Source organism: Pristiophorus japonicus, chromosome 26, assembly GCF_044704955.1.
Source record: "Pristiophorus japonicus isolate sPriJap1 chromosome 26, sPriJap1.hap1, whole genome shotgun sequence".
Classification (NCBI taxonomy): Eukaryota; Metazoa; Chordata; class Chondrichthyes; family Pristiophoridae; genus Pristiophorus; species Pristiophorus japonicus.
In genome coordinates, this window is record NC_092002.1 from 8,498,653 (window position 1) to 8,520,464 (window position 21,812).

General features: G+C 48.4%; 2 protein-coding genes across 8 annotated transcripts in view; one reads left to right on the forward strand and one right to left on the reverse strand.

The window, feature by feature from the left end:
* LOC139239162 (striatin-3-like) overlaps positions 1 to 6,047 on the reverse strand; it is a 52,282-nt gene extending 46,235 nt beyond the window's left edge. Inside the window, exon 1 of the mRNA XM_070867763.1 lies at positions 5,762 to 6,047. Within this exon, the coding sequence (XP_070723864.1) occupies positions 5,762 to 5,980 (219 nt within the window). The 5' untranslated portion in view covers positions 5,981 to 6,047. The remainder of the gene's footprint in view (positions 1 to 5,761) is intronic.
* On the forward strand, positions 5,531 to 20,031 carry fkrp (fukutin related protein). Of its 7 annotated transcripts, none has more exons than XM_070867767.1 (4): positions 5,531 to 5,560; positions 10,570 to 10,639; positions 13,352 to 13,472; positions 17,138 to 20,031. In XM_070867767.1, the coding sequence occupies exon 4, from the start codon at positions 17,299 to 17,301 to the stop codon at positions 18,802 to 18,804; it is 1,506 nt and encodes a 501-aa protein (XP_070723868.1). In that variant the 5' UTR covers positions 5,531 to 5,560; positions 10,570 to 10,639; positions 13,352 to 13,472; positions 17,138 to 17,298; the 3' UTR covers positions 18,805 to 20,031. The 7 variants fall into 7 exon arrangements, with proteins under 7 accessions (XP_070723868.1, XP_070723870.1, XP_070723867.1 ...); XM_070867769.1 differs by lacking the exon at positions 5,531 to 5,560 and adding an exon at positions 5,695 to 5,724; XM_070867766.1 differs by lacking the exon at positions 5,531 to 5,560 and adding an exon at positions 5,789 to 5,854.
* The last annotated feature ends 1,781 nt before the right edge of the window (positions 20,032 to 21,812 follow it).

The window sequence follows — 21,812 nt, forward strand, 5'->3', positions numbered from 1 at the left end:
GAAGGAGGAACAAGAGGTAGAGAGGTGGAGAGGTTTAGGGAGGGAGTTTCAGAGCTTGGGGCCTAGGCAGCTGAAGGCATGACCACTGATGGTTGAGTGATTATAATCAGGGATGCTCAAGCGAGCCACTCAACAGAAGCTGGCACCTGCTGCTCTATAGACCTTCGGGGAGAGACGGGAGCACACCGGGGAGGTTGAGGGAGAAGAAACTGAGTTACTATGCGGGATTTCATCAAAATAGCCAACACTCAACCATAAGGGAAGATGGAAAATGAATGAGCATCTGACATCATAGCTACTTGATTTCACCCCTTTTTTTAACCGATTTTCCTCCCCCCCTTCACCCTGCCTCTTCCCTTGCCTTCCGTTTATGAAGTGGAGTCCTTGCCATACAATACCCATTTTTCATGTGTGAGCCTAGACAGGGTATTTGCAATGCTTGCAACTTTGACTCAGAGGTCATATTTCTGCCCAAACATGCCCTCACCCAACATCCTGACGACGGTACTTTAGCAGGAGACAGAACAGTAATCAGGAACAGGAACCCTGGCCAACCGGTAACCCAGGACGTATTGAACTGTAGCTGCCTTGGCTCAGGTCAGCTGACGCTGCGCAGGTCAAGGTTCAAACCTGGCCAGTTCCTGGTTTGAGTGCCTCAACATTGGGAAGAAGCTCATCCAGTCTTTTCCCATAAGTGCAAATGAAACACTATCAGTCAATGAAAACCTCTGCGTCGTAGAGAAAACACAACTTAAATCAGGTTGTTATGTCTGGCTTTCTGAGTGTTCAGCCTGTTTAGCTTACCTTTCCATTTTACTACGGGCCTGCTAAATTAAAATGTACATCTTTGATCTCCCGCTTTGTTAACTTCACAAATTAATGGGACACAGTGATTTCTATTACACTCAGTTTAATTAACTTCATGTCGTTCAAAAAATATTTACTCGCTTTCTCCCCTTCCTCGAGTCAGTTATCGTCTAATCCAGCAGGCAAGGACCAGGCCCCTGCAAGGGCCATTTCTGAATCATCTCCACCCCCCAACCTCCCGCCAAAGTTGAACCATATAGATCGGGAAGTTGCCAGATTCAAACCACGTTTTTTGCCAAGTTAGCCACAATAGGCTTCAGCAAAGTGACACTGAAAGAAAGACTTGCATTTATACAGCAGGTTTTTGATTGCAACTGTGCCAGAGAGATATGGATGGCAAGTTACCCAATGTAACTCAGTCAGCGGTGGCTCAGTGAGCAGCACACTCGACTCATGAGTCAGAAGGTTGTGGGTTCAAGTGCCACTCCAGAGACTTGAGCACATAAATCCAGGCCGACACTCCCAGTGCAGTGCTGAGGGAGTGGCTGCACTGTCGGAGGTGCCGTCTTTCGGATGAGACGCTAAACCGAGGCCCCGTCTGCTCTCTCAGGTGAAAGTAAAAGATCTCATGCCACTATTTGGAAGAAGAGCAGGGGACTTCTCCCCGATGTCCTGGCCAATATTTATCCCTCAATCAACATCAGTAAAACAGATCAGGTCATTATCACAATGCTGTTTGTGGGAGCTTGTTGTGCACAAATTGGCTGCCGATTTTCCCACATTACAACAGTGACTGCACTCCAAAAAGTACTTCATTGGATGTAATGCGCTTTGAGATGTCCGGTGGTCGTGAAAAGCGCTATATGGCCTTGCCCCTCCCTATCTCTAATCTTTTTCAGCCTCACAACTCCACAAGATGTCTGCGCTCCTCAAATTCTGGCCTCTTGAACATCCCTCATTATAACTGCTCAACCATTGGTGGCCGTCGCTTCAGCTATAAGCTCTGGAACTCCCTCACTAAACCGCTACCCCTCTCTTTCCTTCTTTAAGACACTCCTTAAATCCTACCTCTTTAAACAAGCTTTTGGTCATCTGCCTTAATTTCTTCTTTTGTGGCTGAATGTTAAATTTATCTGTTTTGTCTTGTAACACTGTTGTGAAGCGCCTTGGGACGTTTTACTATGTTAAAGGCGCGATATAAATCAAAAAGTTATATAAATCTAAGTTCTTTCACGAGGAGAGAACAATTAGCAAAAGACGCGAGAGGGAATTATTTAAGTATTTGGGGTCAGTATAAAATGGATTAGTGGTACCGACAAAAGTTATAATTTTTGAAACTTTGTAAAAAGCCATCCGATTGAAACAAATAAACCTGAATGACTCGCGGCCCCAGAATATGAACTCATGACCTTGAAGCTGGGAGTCAAGCTGTCAGGTACTTAAAACTACTGTGCTAAGCTGTCTTTATGATGAGGTTTAAACGAGTGACTTTTTTTTCCACATTACTCACAGATCAACGATGTTACTATTGCCGAGTCCTCGACCATCAACGTCCCAAGGGTCACCACTGACCAGAAATGAACTGGACCATCCACACATAAATGTTGTGGCTACTAGACCAGGTCAAAGGCTGGGTATTCTGTGACAAGTGGCTTACCTTCTGACTCCCCATAATATCTCTACCCACTCCAAGTGAAAATGGCTATGGATTACATAATCACTGTTGCAATGTTGGAAACGCGATAACCAATTTGGGCATAGCAAGCTCTCACAAACAGCAACGTGATAATGACTAGATAATCTGTCTTTCTTGTTATGTTGATTGAGGGATAAATATTGGCTAGGACACCGGGGATAACTCGTCTGTTTTTCTTCGAAATAGTGGCACGAGATCTTTTCCGTTCACCCGAGAGAGCAGACGTGGACCTCGGTTTAGCGTCTCATCCGAAAGACGGCACCTCCGACAGTGCGGTGCTCCCTCAGCACTGCACTGGGAGTGTCAGCCTGGATTTATGTGCTCAAGTCTCTAGAGTGGGACTTGAACCCACAACCTTCTGACTCAGAGGCGAGTGTGCTGCTCACTGAGCCACAGCTGACTGAGTTACATTGGGTAACTTGCCATCCATATCTCTCTGGGGGCACAGAATCTTTTACATCCACCTGAGAGAGCAGACGAGGCCTCAGTTTAACGTCTCATCTGAAAGACGGCACCTCCAACAGTGTAGCACTTTCTCAGCACTGCACTGGAGTGTCAACCTAGATAAACTCAACACTATTCAGGACAAAGCCGGTTGATCGGCAACCCATCCACTAGCTTAAACATCCACTCCCTCTACCATCGGTGTACCATGACTCCAATATATACTGTCTACAGGATGGACTGTAGCAACTCGCCAAGGATTCTTTGGCAGCACCTACCAAACCGGGAACCTCCACCACCTACCAAGGACACAAGCAGCAGGTGCACGGAAACACCATCACCTCCAAGTTACACACCATACTGACTTGGACATATAATTACCGTTCCTTCATTGTCACTGGGTCAAAGTCCTGGAACTCCCGAGCTAACGGTACTGTGAGAACACCTTTAACACAGGTACTGCAGTGGTTCAAGATGAAGTCTCACCCCACCACCATCTTGAGGGCAACTACAGATGGGCAATAAATGCCAGCCTTGCATATGCCAATAATGAAAAAAAAACATTGCTGTTCCTATGGCCCAAGTCCAACTTTTGCATTAAGTGGAGGTCAGAATGGAGGTCTTTCCACTGATCCTCTCAAGAGGTCGCAGGTCTCAGATTGAGCTGCTTTTGCAGAGTCCCGACAGTAATATAAAACTGTCTTCAGACTCAGCATACTGGAGGCACTAATCTAGGAGGGGAGGAGGGAGAAATAATCAGTGACAAGTCACCCTGGGATAACACCATATGCTTCCAGGTCAATAGTTGCACAGCAACAGAGACAAAGGCCTGACAGAAGGTTACTGACCTATCTGGCTCTCCTTCCCTCCCCCAATAATTGTGAAATATTGGGTCATAGACAATCTAAACACATAACCAAGTCCCATTTTTTCAATCAACACATGATCATTTAGTAAACGTGCTGTTGCAAAACCTCACTCTGGCTATTCAGAGAAATTCACTCTCTGCATCGGGACAGCTACTTTTTCCACGCTGACCACAATTTCACCTTCAATACAATACCGTCATTGTACAAACTTTTTCTTTATGTCAGACGTGGCTCAGTGGGTAGCACCCTCGCCTCGGAGTCAGAAGGTTGTGGATTCAAGTCCCTCTCCAGAGTCTTGAGCACAAAAATCTAGCCTGACCCTTCACTACAATGCTGAGGAAACGCTGCCCTGTCGGAGGTGTTGTCGTATAGATGAGACGTTAAACAGAGGCCCCGTCTGCTCGCTCGGGTGGATGTAAAAGATCCCACGGCACTATTTCGAAGAAGAGCAGCGGAGGTATCCCTGGTATCCAAGCCAAAATTTATCCCTCAAATCAACATTACTAAACCAGATTATCTGGTCATTATCAGTGATGTTTGTGGGAGCTTGCTGCATGCAGATTGGCTGCCGTGTTTACATTAAAAAAAAACTGTAATCACTGTTGTAAAGTACTTCGTTGGTTGTAAAGCGCTTTAGGACGTCCGGTGGCCATAACAGGCTCTATATAAATGCAAGTCTTTCTTTCTTATGAATTGAGCTGATATAAAATTTCTACCGTCCTTTACGAATTTGATTTATAGGAAGGTGACTTCAAACGCTGAAAAAGAACCATTCCAATTGGATTGTCCCAAATTTAGAAGTCTGTGTCCTAGTTCAAAAAATGGCTCTGGGGTCTCTAAGAACAGTCGTCACCCTACAGACTACAGAATGGCTGTAGATCATATTACAACAGCTTCAGGGAACAAAGGAAAACCTTAAGTATATATACCAAATCAGATTCTGGTGACAAAAAAAAAGTAATCAGTCAAAAAAAATGCTTCTGTCACAACATGACTATGCTGGTCTTATATTTACACATGCCCTGGTCTGACCTTTCATCTGGACATAGGTGGGCACAATTTTTTAAACAGTCAACAATAAAGTCAAAGTGCATCGCCCTTGGAGAAACTAGCTGAATTAATTTAAAGGGGAAAAGAATGGAGCAGATTTACTAGGCCGGGGGGGGGGGGGGCGCGGGGGCGGGGGTAAGAGGTTCAAATGCAAAATGCTAAGTGATTTCAGTAACCAACATCTATTTATTGCTCGTTCTGGACACCAAAGCATTGGAATTCGATCCACCTTTCCCAGTTAAGCTCAGTGAAATTTATTTGGGGATCTGGGCAGCTCTCCAGCAAACCAAGTCTGTTGACGCCGAGATTCAAAAAATAAATCAGCCTCGTGGGAGTAAACAGAAAACTCTATCTGGACGAGGATATTTCACACTCAAATACTTCACACTCAAATACACAACTCACACATAAAAAAGGCACTGGTCCTTAGCAAATAGCAAGAATCTTTGACATTTTGCAGAAGCAAACTCCCACAAACAACATGCCTTATATTTTTAAAGCTTGTAAATTGAATTTAAAAAAAAATGCCAGACTCAATGCTGGCATGGTGTCCAGTGGAGTATTTAGTGGAAATGAGTGTGAATAATGCCAATATTTCTCTGACTGGGGCCGGCTGGCTCATGACATAAGCACAAGCCGCCATCTTGAAAATCCAAGATGGCGGCGCACCACCGACCCTCCGCAACAATAGAAGGTAAAAAGAAGACAAGAGGCCTTTCTCCCCTCACAAAAGCACAATTGCCCCCCCACCCCCCCCAACTCGGGTTTCCTCAGATACCGATAGCCCCCGACGTAAAAAAAGAAGCGACCGGGGTTATAGGACACAGAGAGGAAGAGGGGGAGAAAAAAAAAACAGAAGTTGGTTTTTTCATTTTTCTCTGGCGCTCGCGCTTACTTGCAGCTCGGCTTTCTCCGCTTCCCATCGCGCCTTTTCCACCTCGAATCGCGCCCACTCGTGCTGAATGAAGTGCAAAATGCCCGGCACCGTGTAAGAGTCCGGCTCGGGCGAGTTTTCTGAGGAGATTTTTTCCAGCGACACCGACGCCGCCAGCGGGCTCGGACAGGCCGGGTTGCCGCCGAGCGCGGACGCCATGGCGGCTGGCTGCCCGTCCATTGTCGGCCGGCTTTGGGGCTTTTTTTTTTGGGCTCGCTCCTTTGTGCCCGCCCCCCGCCAGATAGTGAGCCGCCCTGTTGCGGGGGGGGGGGGGGGGGCGCATGCGCCGTGCGGCCCGGCGCCCGCTTCCTGCCAAATAGTGGCCGCCACAACATCCTCCTCGACCCAGTCAGGGAGCTCCAGATCCCCAGTCATGAGAACATTAATAGGAGCAGGAGCAGGAGCAGGAGCAGGAGCAGACCATTCGGCCCCTCGAGCCTGCTCCGCCATTCAATAAGATCCTGGCTGCTCTGATCCTGGCCTCAACTCCACTTCCCTGCCTGCTCCCCATAATCCTTTTATACACAGTCTAAGGATAAGGGGGTCAGCCATTCAGGACCGAGATGAGGAGAAACTTCTTCGCCCAGTGAGTGGTGAACCTGTGAAATTCTCTATCGCAGAGAGCTGTTGAGGCAAGTTCGTTAGATACATTCAAGAGGGAGTTAGATCATCATCATAGGCAGTCCTTCGAAACGAGGATGGCTTGCTTCCACGCTAAAAAAAGGGATGAGTTCACAGGTGTTTCAATGATATTCCAGCTCCCGAACTACATCTTGAAGATGACTGTGTGTGGATTTTTTTTTTAAACGTGTGGTGGCCGTTGCACCCCAGCCATCACACGGGCTTGACCGAGCTGGGTCTTGGTCCAGAGGCAAGGGTTAACCAAGACAACTGGAGACCAGCTCTGCTGCATGGACCTAGTGCGCACACATCGCAGTGTGGGCTGCCCCTGGGCCCTCGGCTCTTCTGGGCGCCGAACTCTTGCCTCTCCTGGGCCGCGATCACATCCCTCTACGAACCCTTGCCACTCCTTCGCCCTGACCTCGCCGCTCCTGCTGTACCTGCCCGCACTGCAGTCAGCCGTCGCCCTCTGCATCAACGAGTTCTTACTGCTTTTTTTTTTCCACAGGGAACTATTTATGGAGCAAGGGAAGATGATTTCCAGGCCAAAAGGACTGCTCCCCACCGGCTGGACCCTCTGCAATCCCGGGGCGAAAGGACTGCACCCCACCCACCGTTCTCACTGCCAGTTGAAGTTCGGGAGCGGGAGGGCCATTCGGCCTGGGATTGCAGCAGTTCCAGCCCAAGGCGGCGGGTAGCGGTGGCTGTGGGTCCAGCTGGGGGGAGAGGCCAGATATGGCCCTTATGGCTAAAGGGATCAAGGGGTATGGAGAGAAAGCAGGAAAGGGATACGGAGGTAAATGATCAGCCATGATCTTATTGAATGGTGGTGCAGGCTAGAAGGGCTGAATGGCCTACTTCACCTATTTTCTATGTTTATTCCCTTATTGCTCAAAAATCTAGCTCCACCTTAAATATATTCAATGACCCAGCCTCCACAGCTCTCTGGGGCAGAGAATTCCATACATTTATAACCTGAGAAGAAATTCCTCCTCGTTCAAGTTTTAAATGGGCGACCCCTTATTCTGAGACTATGCCCCCCCTAGTTCTAGCTTCGCCTGAGAGGAAATATCCTCTCTGCATCCACCTTGTCAAGACCCCTCATTATCTTAATATGTTTCATTAAGATCACCTCTCATCCTTCTGAACTCCAATGAGTACAGGCCCAACCGACTCAACCTTTCTTCATAAGTCAACTCCCTCACCTTCAGAAGCAACCAAGCGAACCTTCTCTCAACTGCCTCCAATGCAAGTATATCCCTCCTTAAATACGGAGACCAACACTGAATGCAGTCATGGAGTCCCAGACCCAGTCAACAGCCATTCATTGAGAAGGGAGAGATTGAAAAAAAGAAAGAACTTGCATTTATATAGCGCATTTCACAACCTCAGGACCTTCCAACATGCTTTACAGCCAATGAAGTACTTTTTTTGGAGTGTAGTCACTGTTGTAATGTAGGAAATGCGGCCACCAATTTGCGCACAGAAAGCTCCTGCAAACAGCAATGTGATAACGACCAGATCATCTGTTTTAGTGATGTTGGTTGAGGGACCTGGAGCAGTGAGGGAAGGAGCTCCCTGCTTTTGCTCCTGCCTGAAGGCCTTTGGAACCCTGTACATCACCCCAGGAAGAGGAGGAAGGGGCCTACTACTCTTCAACATCCAGAGGGAGAGGAGGAGAGAGGGATAATTAATGGCCCAGGACACCGGGACTAACAGGGATTTTTTTGGAATGTTGCACCATTCACAACCTCAGGACCTCCCAAAGCATTTTACAGCCAATGAAGTACTTTTTTTGAAGTGTAGTGACTGTTGCAATGTAGGAAATGTGGCAGCCAATTTGTGCACAGCAAGCACTGTAAACAACAGTCATATGACCAGATAATCTGTTTTGTTTTATGTTGCATTTATATAGCACCTTTCACAACCTCAGGACCTTCCAACACGCTTTACAGCCAATGAAGTACTTTTTTTTAAGTTTAGTTAGTATTGTAATGTAGCTAACACAGTAGCCAATTAATTAGCAGGAATGGGAAAGATTTTCCTTGATGATTAGGAACTGCTTGATGCAACCAAGTCCCCAACCACAACCCATTGCAAAGTGCACATGTCAAAGTTTTACTCTTTGTATTTGCGAGGACAGGAATGAGTGTGGCCAAGGATGGGTTAGCTCCAAATTACCTTGTTGGGGTGTCTGCCCATCACAAAAGCGCAACAAAGATTAGGAACTCGTTGCAAAAGACCATCAGTTGTGCAGATCAGCAATGATTGTGAAATGACTCCTGCATCCAGTTGCCAAACTCTAGTTGAATTTTTTCCTGGAGGGTTCATCGCGTGACCTGCCTCCAGCTGCCCCGCCCCCACGCTTCCGCTATTGGTCGTCCGCACGTCAATCCTCGCGCTTCCACGGCCAATTGGAAAGCGAAAAGACTCTTCATTACTTAATTGGATGATTCTTGACGACATAGAATATGCAGCACAGAAATGGGCTATTCATCGAAACATAGAAAATAGGTGCAGGAGTAGGCCATTCGGCCCTTCGAGCCTGCACCACCATTCAATAAGATCATGGCTAATCATTCACCTCAGTACCCCTTTCCTGCTTTCTCTCCATACCCCTTGATCCCTTTAGCCGTAAGGGCCACATCTAAGTCCCTCTTGAATATATCCAACGAACTGCCATCAACAACTCTCTGCGGTAGGGAATTCCACAGGTTAACAACTTTCTGAGTGAAGAAGTTTCTCCTCATCTCAGTCCTAAATGGCTTACCCCTTATCCTTAGACTGTGTCCCCTGGTTCTGGACTTCCCCAACATCGGGAACATTCTTCCTGTATCTAACTTGTCCAGTCCCGTCAGAATTTTATTTGTTTCTATGAGATCCCCTCTCGGCCCAACTAGGTGTTTCTATACCACACGAGTCTCCTCCCATTCCACCTACCTCATCTCAGCCTTTCAGCATATCTTTCTATTCCCTTTTCTCTCAAGTACTCGTCTAGTTTCCTTTGCAAAGCATCTAAGCAATTAGCCCGAACCACTTCCTGTGGTAGCGAGTTCCACATTCTAACCGCTCTGAGTAAAGATGTTTCTCCTTATTTTCCTATTGGATTTATTAGTAACTATCTTGTTCTTATGGCCCCTAATTTTAGATTCTCCCACAAGTGGAAACATTCTCTCCACACCTACCCTGTCCAACCCATTCATAATTTTAAAGACCTCTATCGGGTGTCCGCTAAATCGCCTCTTTCCTAAAGAACAAGTCCCCAACCTGTTCAATCTTCCCCAGTCGCCGTAATCTCTCAATTCTGGAACCAGCCTTGTCAGTCGAACAGTGTTTTTTCCCAACTCCAACATTTTTATAACTAATAAACAGGAGTGTTCAACGAAAATGAGGAAAAACATTCTGCTCCAATGATTTTTCTCCTGGGTTTGCTCGTAGCAGTGTTCTGGAGATTAATCCCCAATTCCTGGAGACTCCAGGCCAATCCTGGAGGGGTTGGCAACCCTACCCTGGTACGCAACACTCCAACTTGTATGTGCAGCCAGACACCACGGTGGCGAGCACATGTGTGAAAGAACACGCTAGTGTGAGCCTAATCTATCCGTTACATGTATAACAGCAGCCAACAGCAATTCAGCTGCACCTCCCAAACCCGCGACCTCCACCACCCAGAAGGCAGCAGGCGCATGGGAACCCCACCACCTCCACGTTCCCCTCCGAGTCACACACCATCCTGACTTGGAAATATATCAGCCGTTCCTTCTTCGTCGCTGGGTCAAAGTCCCGTAACTCCCTCCCTAACAGCACTGTGGGAGCACCTTCACCACACGGACTGCAGCGGTTCAAGAAGGCGGCTCACCACCACCTTCTCAAGGGGCAATTAGGGATGGGCAATAAATGCCGTCCTTGCCAGCGATGTCCGCATCCCATGAATGATTTTTTTTTTTCGGTGAAAACATATCTTCTTAAAATTATAAATATGAGTTATCTTTAATACTGACTCCTACCTTTGACTACAAAATAAATTTGTACAAGTGAAATTCAGATTATAATAGTTTCCTTAAATGGTACCAGATTCCTTGCCCTGGATGCAGTGTAGAGAGCCCAGCCAATAGTTGTATAATAATATTTAATATTACTATTTCTAGGGACCAGTAAGCTGCCTAGAGTGCGACTGCTTTCAGCTTTTGGGGAGCGGGTTGTTCAGCTGAACCTGAGGTAAGAGTCATCACTTAGTCTTGCTGTGATCTTTCCCGTGACTGACTGAGGCTGGACTCAGTCGCTGCCACATACAGGCCAGTTAAATCCCAAGGAGAAAGGGAAGAGACTGGACGATGCATTGTGACCTACGGACATCGAGCAGATTGGAGTCTCGGGGACCAGGCACGTGTTTAGAAGAATGAGAGGTGATCTCATTGAAACATATACAATGCTGAGAGGCTGTTTCCCCAGGCTCAAGAGTCTAGAAATAGGGATTATAATCTCAGGATAAGGGGTTGGCCATTTAGGACTGAGATGAGGAGGAATTTCTTCACACAGAGGGCTGTGAATCTTTGGAATTCTCTACCCCAAAGGGCTGTGAATTCTGGGTTGTGGAGTTGTAGTAGAAACGCTACAAGGGCACCCTCAAAGCCTCCCTGATAAAGTGCGACATCCCCACTGACACCTGGGAGTCCCTGGCCCAAGACCGCCCTAAGTGGAGGAAGTGCATCCGAGAGGGCGCTGAACACCTCGCGTCCCAACGCCGAGAGCGTGCAGAAATCAAGTGCAGACAGCGGAAGGAGCGTGCGGCAAATATGTTCCACCCTCCCTTTCCCTCAACTTATCTGTCACACCTGTGACAGGGACTGTGGTTCTCGAATTGGACTGTTCAGCCACCAAAGAACTCACTTCAGAAGTGGAAGCAAGTCTTCCTCGATCCCGAGGGACTGCCTATGATGATGATGACGTTGAAGTGTATTCAAGGTTGAGATCGAAAAAAAATTGGATGCTAAGGGATATGGAGATCAGCCATGATCTTCCTGATAGGCAAAACAGGCTCGAGGGGCCATGTGGCCTACTCCTGCTATTTCTTATGAAACTCAGGCTCAACTGAGAGTGGAAGTGGAAAGTTCGGCTCTCCTTGGTCTCAGAGTGAAGGGCAGCTGAACCGACCTGGGCCAGAATCATGTAGATGCCTCTAACTTCTGCAGTGCAGCCTGTTGGGCTCATTTTTTTTCCAAAAATATACTTTATTCATATAAAATTTTCACAATACATTGGAAAATAGTTCAGTACCTTGCGGTCAGCAATTCCATACAATTCATTTGGATGCTGACAGCAGTTCCATACAATGCACTCGCGTGCATTTCATTTCAAGGTACAGTTTAGTACAATCCGTAAATCACGTTACATGTAGTCTTGTGCAAATAAGGGTATTACATGGAGCAGATAAGAACAGTTTACATTACATTCCAGGATACATTTCGATACCGATCACGAATCACGTTACATGTAGCACTATGCAGATGAAAGCAGTACACGGAACGGATGAGAACACATTTACATTTCTTTACAAGTTACCCAGTTGGGCTCATGCTCCTCTGGGACATGGAACCAGGCAATGTCAGGAACTGAAGCAGTTCCCCCATGTGTGCAGGTGTGAAGTACACTGTGAACTCGTTTCCTCCTGGTCTGTGTGAATCTTTGTTCTCTCACTCACTGTTTGGGAGGGCAACTCATTGTGTCAGATGCTAAACTTTAAAAGCATTTGTATGCGTTCCTCATTTTTTGTGAAAATAAGCAGAAGTTTGAAAACTGGCTGCCACGTTTCCTACATTACAGCAGTGACTACACTTCAAAGATTTGATTGGTTGCAAAGCGCTTTGGGACGTCTTGAGGTCATGAAAGGCGCTATAGAAATGAAAATTTTTGGACGCAAGGGAATCAAGAAATATGGGGATAGTGCGGTAAACTGGAGTTAAGGTAGAAGATCAGCCGTGATCTCATTGAATGTTGGAGCAGGCTCGAGGGAGCGCAAGTCCTGCTCCTATTTTTAATGTTATTATGTTGTTACGTTTTTCTTTTTAGGATGGCATATATATCTCATTTGTTTTTCTACCCTCAATTTTCTCCCCTCCGTTACACTCCCCCCCCCGTCCCACTAAAGAGTTTCTGGGCCTTCTCCTGAAGTGCTGATTCTTACTGGGGTACAGTCCCATCGATGCCAGTACCTTGACCAAGTGGAGAGGCTTTATATACGTTGGCAGGATACTTCACTGCGCCTCATTCTGTCCATACTCCAGCAAGGGGGGTGGGGGATGGGGGTGTCACTGGATGATGGTCAGGAGAGGGAATTCTGGCTGGTTTTAATTTCTCTCTCTTCCCTCGCCCAGGGACCACTGACTTATTATAGCACTCTCCTACAGCTGCCTCATCACTTCTCCCTTCATGATATACGATGGGATGTTGCAGTGTAGAAATTAATTTGCTTTCAGTGTCAGCCATGGCTCAGTGGGCAGCACTCTCGCCTCTGAGTCAGAAGGTTGTGGGTTCAAGTCCCACTCCAGGGACTTGAGCACAACAAAATCTATGCTGACAGTACTGAGGGAGTGCTGCACTGTCGGAGGTGCCGTCTTTCGGATGAGACGTTAAACCGAGGCCCCGTCTGCCCTCTCAGGTGGACGTAAAAGATCCCATGGCAATATTTTGAAGAAAAGCAGGGGCGTTCTCCCTGGTGCCCTGGCCAATCCCTCTTCCAACATCACTAAAAACAGATTATCTGCTGTTTGTGGGGAGCTTGCTGTGCACAAATTGGCTGACATGTTTTCCACATTACAACAGCGACTACACTTCAAAAATAATTTATTGGCTGTAAAGCGCTTTGAGACTTCCAGTGGTCCTGAAAGGCGCTATATAAATCCAAGTCTTTTTTCTTTTTAATCAATCCAGGTTTCATGGTCAGTTGGACATGTCCTATAATGCACAGAAATCACCAACAAAACTGCACATCTGGGATAGTGTGACAGAAATATCTAAACTAAAAGTGGAAGAAAGCATTTCTTACATTCAGGTAAATCTGTCTACATTGTTTCAATGTTAAGCAACACCTTGATTTTAAAATTCACATCCTTGTTTTCAAATCCTTCCATGGCATCACCGCCCCCCCCCCCCCCCACCCCGCTCCCTGTCTCTGTAACCTCCTCCAGTCCAAACTCCCCACCACCCCACCGAGATATCTGCACTCCTCTAATTCTGGCCTCTTAAGCATCGTAAGGTAGAAGTAAAAGATCCCATGGCACTATTCGAAGCAGAGCAGGGGACTTCTCCCCGGGAGTCCTGGCCAATATTTAAACTCTCAACCAACATCACTTTTTCAAAAAAACACTCAGATGATCTCATTACTGTGTGCATCACAACAGCGACCACGCTTCAAAAGGAGCTGCAAAATCCTCAGGCCCTAAAGGTTTGTCTAAATGCAATCTCCTTCTTTATTCCTTTGATCGTAGACAGAAAGGTACAATCAGTGTCTGATTCTGGTGTCACGTTGGCTGCCAGGAAATTCCACTTCAACCCACTGAGGTCTTGGGAACAGTAATAGCCCACACCCTGTGTGTTTGAACTGATGCCCAGGCCTGAACTCACTCTTTAAAAGGAGAAAGCGCTTTCAACCACAAGAACATGCACGCAGAACACCTGTGTGCTTTTGTGTTCATTAATACCCCAATGGTTCTCAGTCCACCTGGTCACAATGCTATCCCCCACCCCCCCCCCCCCAATCACTTGCCAAATAGTCAGGAATGAATGTTGAAATGTCAGTGCTTTCTGCCCACCTAACCTGACCAGACCAGTTGGTCTTATGGTAAACTTACATTCTGCTCTGCTTGTAATGTATTTGCTTCATGGGTTCTTTGCTTAAGAAATTATAGCAACACATTGCTATTAAAACTCATCATCATAGGCAGTCCCTCAAAATCGAGGAAGACTTGCTTCCACTCTAAAAGTGAGTTCTTAGGTGACTGTACAGTCCAGTACGGGAATTACAGTCTCTGTCACAGGTGGGACAGACAGTGGTTGAGGGAAAGGGAGGGTGGGACAGGTTTGCCGCATGCTCCTTCCGCTGCCTGCGCTTGGTTTCTGCATGCTCTCGGCGACGAGACTCGAGGTGCTCAGCGCCCTCCCGGATGCACTTCCTCCACTTAGGGGCGGTCTTTGGCCAGGGACTCCCAGGTGTCGGTGGGGATATTGCATTTTATCAATGAGGCTTTGAGGGTGTCCTTGAAACATTTCCTCTGCCCACCTGGGGCTCGCCTGCCGTGTAGGAGTTCCGAGTAGAGCACGTGCTTTGGGAGTCTTGTGTCAGGCTTGCGAACAATGTGGCCTGCCCAGCGGAGCTGGTCGAGTGTGTCAGTGCTTCGAGGCTGGGTATGTTGGCCAGGTCAAAGGCGCTAACGTTGGATCGTCTATCCTCCCAGGGGATTTGCAGGATCTTGCGGCGACATCTTTTGAGGTGTCTGGTGTATATAAAACAAGGAAGTGGATAAAGAACTATTAAGAACCAGTTGGTTTATTAGCAAAATGTTTAACAATCACACGATACGTTCATCCACCAGGCTCACAACCACCTGCCTCATCGTGGATCCCCCGAACCCAATTGGCTGGGGTTTTATTCAGTCTTGTGAACATCACATGACTGGCTAAACTACTCCCAACTCAACAAACTTGTGAGCATTTATATAGCACCTTTCATGATCACCGGACATCTCAAAGCAATTTACAGCCAATGAAGTACTTGTGGAGTGTAGTCACTGTTGTAATGTAGGTAACGCGGCAGCCAATTTGCGCACAGCAAGCTACCACACAGACATGTGATAGTGACCAGATATTCTGTTTTTGTTATGTGGATTGAGGGATAAATATTGGTCAGGACACCAGGAAGAACGCCCCTTCACTTCTTCGAAATAGTGCCATGAGATCTTTTACGTCCACCTGAGAGGGCAGACGGGACCTCGGTTTAACGTCTCATCTGAAAGACGACACCTCCGACAATGCAGCACTCCCTCAGCACTGGGAGGGTCAGCCTAGATTTTTGTGCTCAAGTTCCTGGAGTGACCCTTGAACCCACAACCTTCTGGCTCAGAGGCGAGTGTGCTGCCCACTGAGCCACGGCTGACGTGTAAGTGTTGGCTGGAATTTTCTGACTTTTCATTCCTCCAGTGTTACAAAATTACAGTCATCCCGCCCCACTCAGTAATCCATGCCATGCCCTAAAAAATCATTTACAATATTATTAATTGTTGACAAACCCCAACGAAAGCCCAAACCCCACAACCTAGGATGGCAACAAGGTTGAAAAGAGGAAGACAGAAGCTGAGGTAAATCAGAAAATAAGGGTTAGTGGGCACCAAGCTTCCAACATTAAATGTTAACGTGCAAATTGTCAGAGGAAGAGGAGACTGAGGGAAGCGAGCAGTTCTACAGTTCAGAGGGCCCGCGAAAGAAACAGTCGGAATAGGGAGACGATTGGATGAGTCTGGACTTCAACCACAGTGCGGAAGCAGAGAGTGGGAAGAGGGTATGGAATGATCTTTGGAGAAGGAACAGAGGACATTTTAGAAGAGCAATACCCATAATAGCATCAATGAAACAGAAAAACAGAACAGAAAGATTACATACTGCTCGATAGATTCTTGGGCAATAAGGGTGGGAAAGTACCAACCAGGAGAACATAAGAAATAGGAGCAGGAGTAGGCCATTCGGCCCCTCGAGCCTGTTTCGCCGTTCAATAAGATCATGACTGATCTGATCTTGAACTTATCTCCACTTCCCCGCCCACTCCCCATAACCCTTGACTCCCTTATTGTTCAAAAATCTGTCTATCTCCACCTTAAATATATTCAATGACCCAGCCTCCACAGCCCTCTGGGATAGAGAATTCCAAAGATTCACGACCCTTTGAGTGAAGAAATTTCACCGCATCTCAGTCCTAAATGGCCGACCCTTTATTCTGAGACTGGGACCCCTGGTTCTAGACACCCCAGCCAGGGGGAAACATCCTGCCAGCATCGACCCTGTCAAGCCCCTTAAGAACTTTATATGTTTTTTATTGAATGGCAGAGCAGGCTCAAGGGGCTGTATGGCTTACTCTTGCTTCTATTTCTTATGTTCTCCTAGTTGGTATTTTATAAGTGCAAAGGAATACCAACCTGGGGAGATTCGAGTCTGTAGGTGCTCATATTTCCACTATTTGAAGGGGCTGCTCCTCAAATTCTGGTTGCACTTCAGTCCCACGCCCCTGATCATTGGGCATTCTGTGCGGAGGGGAGCGGGCAGGTCGGAAGGCCTCCTCATAGGATTGCTCCTGGGCCTGGCCATGGTGGCCTTTAACCGGTCCAGGCAGCGGGCGGTCGAGGGGGTCGTTCAACCCGACTGCCTGCCTCTCTTCCGCGGTGACACTCGCGCCGGGGTGTCCCTGGAGATGGAGCACGCGGTGTCCACCGGTACGCTCGCCGCCTTCCGCGAGAGGTGGACGCCGGAGGGACTGGAGTGCATCATCACCCCCGGCAACCAAATTTTAATTTGACCATAGTTCAAAAAGTTTTATTTGTTAATTTGTCGGATCTAGTGTTCCTTTAATAAGGGGGCACTTGTATTAACGTTTCTTTAAAATAGTTGTAGGTGCTCATCAATTGAGGCTTGTGCTCAATCTCCTTCATTAATGTTTCTTTTTGTTTTTAGATCCAATGATCGCTGATGAATTAATTGCAATTATTAGTTGTCCAAGAATCAGGACCCTGACTTGATTGCTACGATGTCAAAAGACAACAAGAGATTATTCAAGAAAAGCTGCTACTTGAACTAATTAAGTACCCACACTACTGAATTTATAAAAAAGCACAATGCGGGTTAGTTTTTGCCAGCTACTGCTGACCGGGGCGATAATGGTAAATCTAGTGGTCCTTTACTACGTCTCCAAAACCCAACAGCAGATGCTGAAGCACAAAGACCCAGGGAGGGCTGCCTCCCGGAGGTCGGCGGTTTCAAGAGTCACTGGGATCACCGTGCTGATACGAGAGTTCGAAGACTTTGAGAATTGGGTGGTGGGGGTGGTGCAGTCGTTCCTGAAGGAAAGGCCAGACCAGCCCATCGTGGTGGTCGCCGACAGGCTGCCCTACCCACCGCTGGACCTGCCCGACAAGCGGAACGTACAGGTCGTGCTGTTGCAGGCGTCCCCAGATCAGCCATACTATGTCACCAGACCCGAGTTCTACATCAAGACCGAGTACACCCTCCTGGTGCCCGACGGGGTGCAGCTGGATTCGACCCAGCAGCTTGACCGTCTCCTCCGGGAACTTGAGGCCAGCAAAGGGAAGGTGCGGATGGTGGCGGCCCCCGTGCAAACCGCGGCGACCTTCCAGTGCCTCAACCTGCGGGTCAGCCTCAAGGAGTGGAGCGCGGTCTACAGCCTCTCCCCGGCCCAGGTGTGCGACGCCGTGGGCGGCGAGGCCGTGGTCCTCCTCCGCACCGAGGACCTGTTCAACCTCTCGCGGCCCATGGCCCGGCCACTGACTGCCTCCCTCTTCGTCCAGTCCGCGCTGCGGGGCTGGCGGGTGAAGGCGGCGGACAGCGTGGTCTTCTCGGCCCACCAGCGCTCGCTCTTCATGTCGGCCCACAGCCAGTGGAAAGCCGACCTCAACGCCAAGGCCCGCCTGGGCCGGCTCTTCCGCGACTTCCGCCTCAAGCACGTCGTCCAGGCCGACGGGAAGGAGCAGTGGCACGGCTGCGGCAAGGATACCTCTCGCTGCTTCGGCACCGTGCACGACGACACGCCCGAGTACCTGTATGAGAACAGGTGGACTCCGCCGTGCTGCCTCCGCGCCTTGCGGGAGACCACCAAGTACGTCATCGGCATCTTGGAGTCCTCAGGCGTCCGCTACTGGCTGGAGGGCGGCACGCTCCTGGGCGCCGTCCGCCACCAGGACATCATTCCGTGGGACTACGACGTAGACCTCGGAATCTACCTGGAGGACGTGGAGAACTGCGAGTTCTTGCGGAGCCTGGACTCCGGCTCGGTGGTGGACGAGAACGGCTACGTGTGGGAAAAGGCGGTGGAAGGGGACTTCTACCGTGTGCAGTACAGCGAGAGCAACCACTTGCACGTCGACCTGTGGCCGTTCTACGCCAGGGAAGGCATCATGACCAAGAACACATGGACGGACCACAAACAGGACGTGGAGTTCCCCGAGCACTTCCTCAAGCCCCTGGTCCCCATGCAGTTTGCCGGGGTGAACGCTCTTGCCCCCAACAACCACAGGCGCTTCCTGGAACTGAAGTTTGGCGAGGGGGTCATCGAAAACCCCCAGTACCCAAACCCCGCAAAGAAAAGATTGGAGAAGATGGACTAAATGGAGGATAGCAGACATCTCAGAACGATCAACAAGACAGTTAGACCAGGTGTTAGAACTTTTTGAGACGGGCTATTGCCTGGACACAGCATATCCCATATTTTTCTTATTCCACATTTGTTTGTTTCCACCCCGTTTCTTCTCCTGAAGGCACTTGCTCTTCTTGCAGGGGGAGCAGTTCCATGAGCAGCAAGGCACTACCTGGCCCTTCTTCATGCACAAGTACAGAGAGTGATTGTTGGCAAGATACTGGAAGATTGAGGGGTCGTAGATAGCCGATCCCATCCTATCCTCGCCTGACACCCTCACGCTCTCCCCCTTTCCAACAGGAGGCGCTCTATCGCCACAGGAGCAGGAACCCTGGCTGATCTTGGCCGAGCCCTGGCCACACCCAAGTCCAGCTGAAGACCGAGAGACCAAACATAAGACCGTCTGATTCTCTGGCTCACTTTCCCACATTACAAAAGTGACTGCACTCCAAAAGTATTTAATTAACTGGAAAGCGCTTTGAGACATCCAGTGGTCGTGAAAGGCGCTATATAAATCCGTCTTTTTTACCACACCGGGCGATACATTTACCCACAGAATCATGATGAGCGGAAGCAACTTCGTTCCATTAAATGCACAAAATAAAACTACGGCTTGGATGAACAAATGTGTGAACATAAATCGTCAAATTTGCACAGAGGGCCAAATTGACGGGGGACACCTCAAGACTCTCAACCCCAGAGTTACGAAGAGTTGAGCTCACAAAATAATATGAACCGAGATTATCATGTGCATGCAAAATTTGAAATGTGAAAGTGTGCAGAGCACTAGAGGGTGCTCTGTGACAGTTCAGGGTCTGGACTGAACCTGACCCAAGCCACAGCAAAATTCCTGATTTATTACCTGAGAAATATGCTGATAACTCCGTGTGTCAGAATTTCAATTCACTAAACCACTGCCCATTAAACAGAATTCCCAATCCGGGCTTCAAGTATTCCCCTCGTTTCTACTCTAATCCAAGCCTTTATCAGCACGGTTTCTGAATTCCCCAACATAAATTCCAGCACATCCAATACTCTTTAAGCGCCTTGTGTACAGTTTTGGTCCCTGTATTTCATCATCATCATAGGCAGTCCCTGGAATCGAGGAAGACTTGCTTCCACTCTTAAAATGAGTTCTTAGGTCGCTGAACAGTCCAATACGAGAGCCACAGTCCCTGTCACAGGTGGGACAGATAGTCGTTGAGGGAAAGGGTGGGTGGGACTGGTTTGCCGCACGCTCTTTCTGCTGCCTGCGCTTGATTTCTGCATGCTCTCGGCGACGAGACTCGAGGTGTTTAGCGCCCTCCCGGATGCACTTCCTCCACTTAGGGCGGTCTTTGGCCAGGAACTCCCAGGTGTCGGTGGGGATGTTGCACTTTATCAGGGAGGCTTTGAGGGTGTTTCTGTAACGTTTCCTCTGCCCACCTTTGGCTCATTTGCCATGAAGGAGTTCCGAGTAGAGCGCTTGCTTTGGGAGTTTCGTGTCTGGCATGCGAATGATGTGGCCTGCCCAGCGGAGCTGATCGAGTGTGGTCAGTACTTCAATGCTGGGGATGTTGGCCTGGTCGAGGACGCTAATGCTTTTAAGGAAGGATATACTTGCATTGGAGGCTGTTCAGAAAAGGTTCACGAGGTTGATTCCGGAGATGAGGGGGTTGACTTTTGAAGATAGGTTGAGTAAGTTGGGCCTATACTCATTGGAGTTCAAAAGGATGAGAGGTGATCTTATCGAAACATATAAGATAACGAGGGGGCTCGACAAGGTGGATGCAGAGAGGATATTTCCACTCATTTAAAATTGAGATAAGGAGAAATTTCTTCTCTCAGAAAGTTGTAAACCTGTGGAATTCTCTGCCCCGGAGCGTTATGGAGACTGGGTCATTGAATATATTTAAGGCGGAGATAGACAGAATTTTGAGTAATAAGAGAATAAAGGTTATGGGAGCGGGCAGGGAAGTGGAGCTGAGTCCATGATCAGATCAGCCATGATCTTATTGAATGGTGGGGCAGGCTCGAGGGGCCAAATGGCCGACTCCTGTTCCTATTTCTTATGTTGTTATAGGACGTTTTACTATGTTAAAGGCGCTATATAAATAAAGGTTATTATTTTAACTGCCACCTGCATCCGACCCGTACTATCACCAGGTTTGCTTCGCCATCCCTCAGTGCATTAATGTCAAACTATTAATACTCGCTTACAGATCTCGCCATGACCTCGCCCTGTCCTACTGTTGCGATCTCCTTGGCCGAGGGAGTCAGAACGTTGTGGGTCCAACCTTCACTCTGGAGACTTGGAGCACATAATCTCTGCTCACACTTCGGCGCAGTACTGAGGGAGTGCTGCACTGTCGGCGGTGTCGCCTGTCAGATGACACTCTGGACCCAGAGCCCCGCCTGCCCTCTCGGGGAGATGTACAAGATCCCGCGGCACTGTACAAAGAAGATGGGAGGGGCCGAGTTTCTCCAACTGTTCAGGCCCATATTTTTCAGATGACCCGGTCATTATCTGCTTGTGGGAGCTTGCTGTGCGCAGATTGGCTGCAGCGTCTCCTACATTACAACAGGGACTGCGCTTCAAAAGTACTTCGTTGGCTGTGTAGCACTTTGGGACATCCTGAGGTGGAGGTAGGCGCTACATAAATGCAGGTACTTTCTCTCTTGCAGTCCTACATCAGGGTTCGTTGCTTCTGATTAGAAACGGGAACCCTAGCTGCTTTCTTTTAACTCCTATTCGGAGGGTACTGAGACCAAGTACACTGCTTTACTGCCACTCTGGCTGGGATCAGTTAACTCAGCACAGTCCGTGGAACCAGAGCTGGTCCTTTCCACACATAAGTACATAAGAATTAGGAGCAGGAGCCTCCCAGCAAACTCCTGGACGGTAGCATTCCTCCCCTCCCCCGGGAAAAAACTGTCGTGCCCTGTTAGCGCCCCCCCACCCCGCCCCTGCCTCGGAGGTGCTAACAGGGCTGTAAAAAG

Coding starts and splice junctions, on each gene's coding strand:
- fkrp (XM_070867767.1), top strand. CDS start 17,299: ATGCGGGTTAGTTTTTGCCAGCTACTGCTGACCGGGGCGATAATGGTA.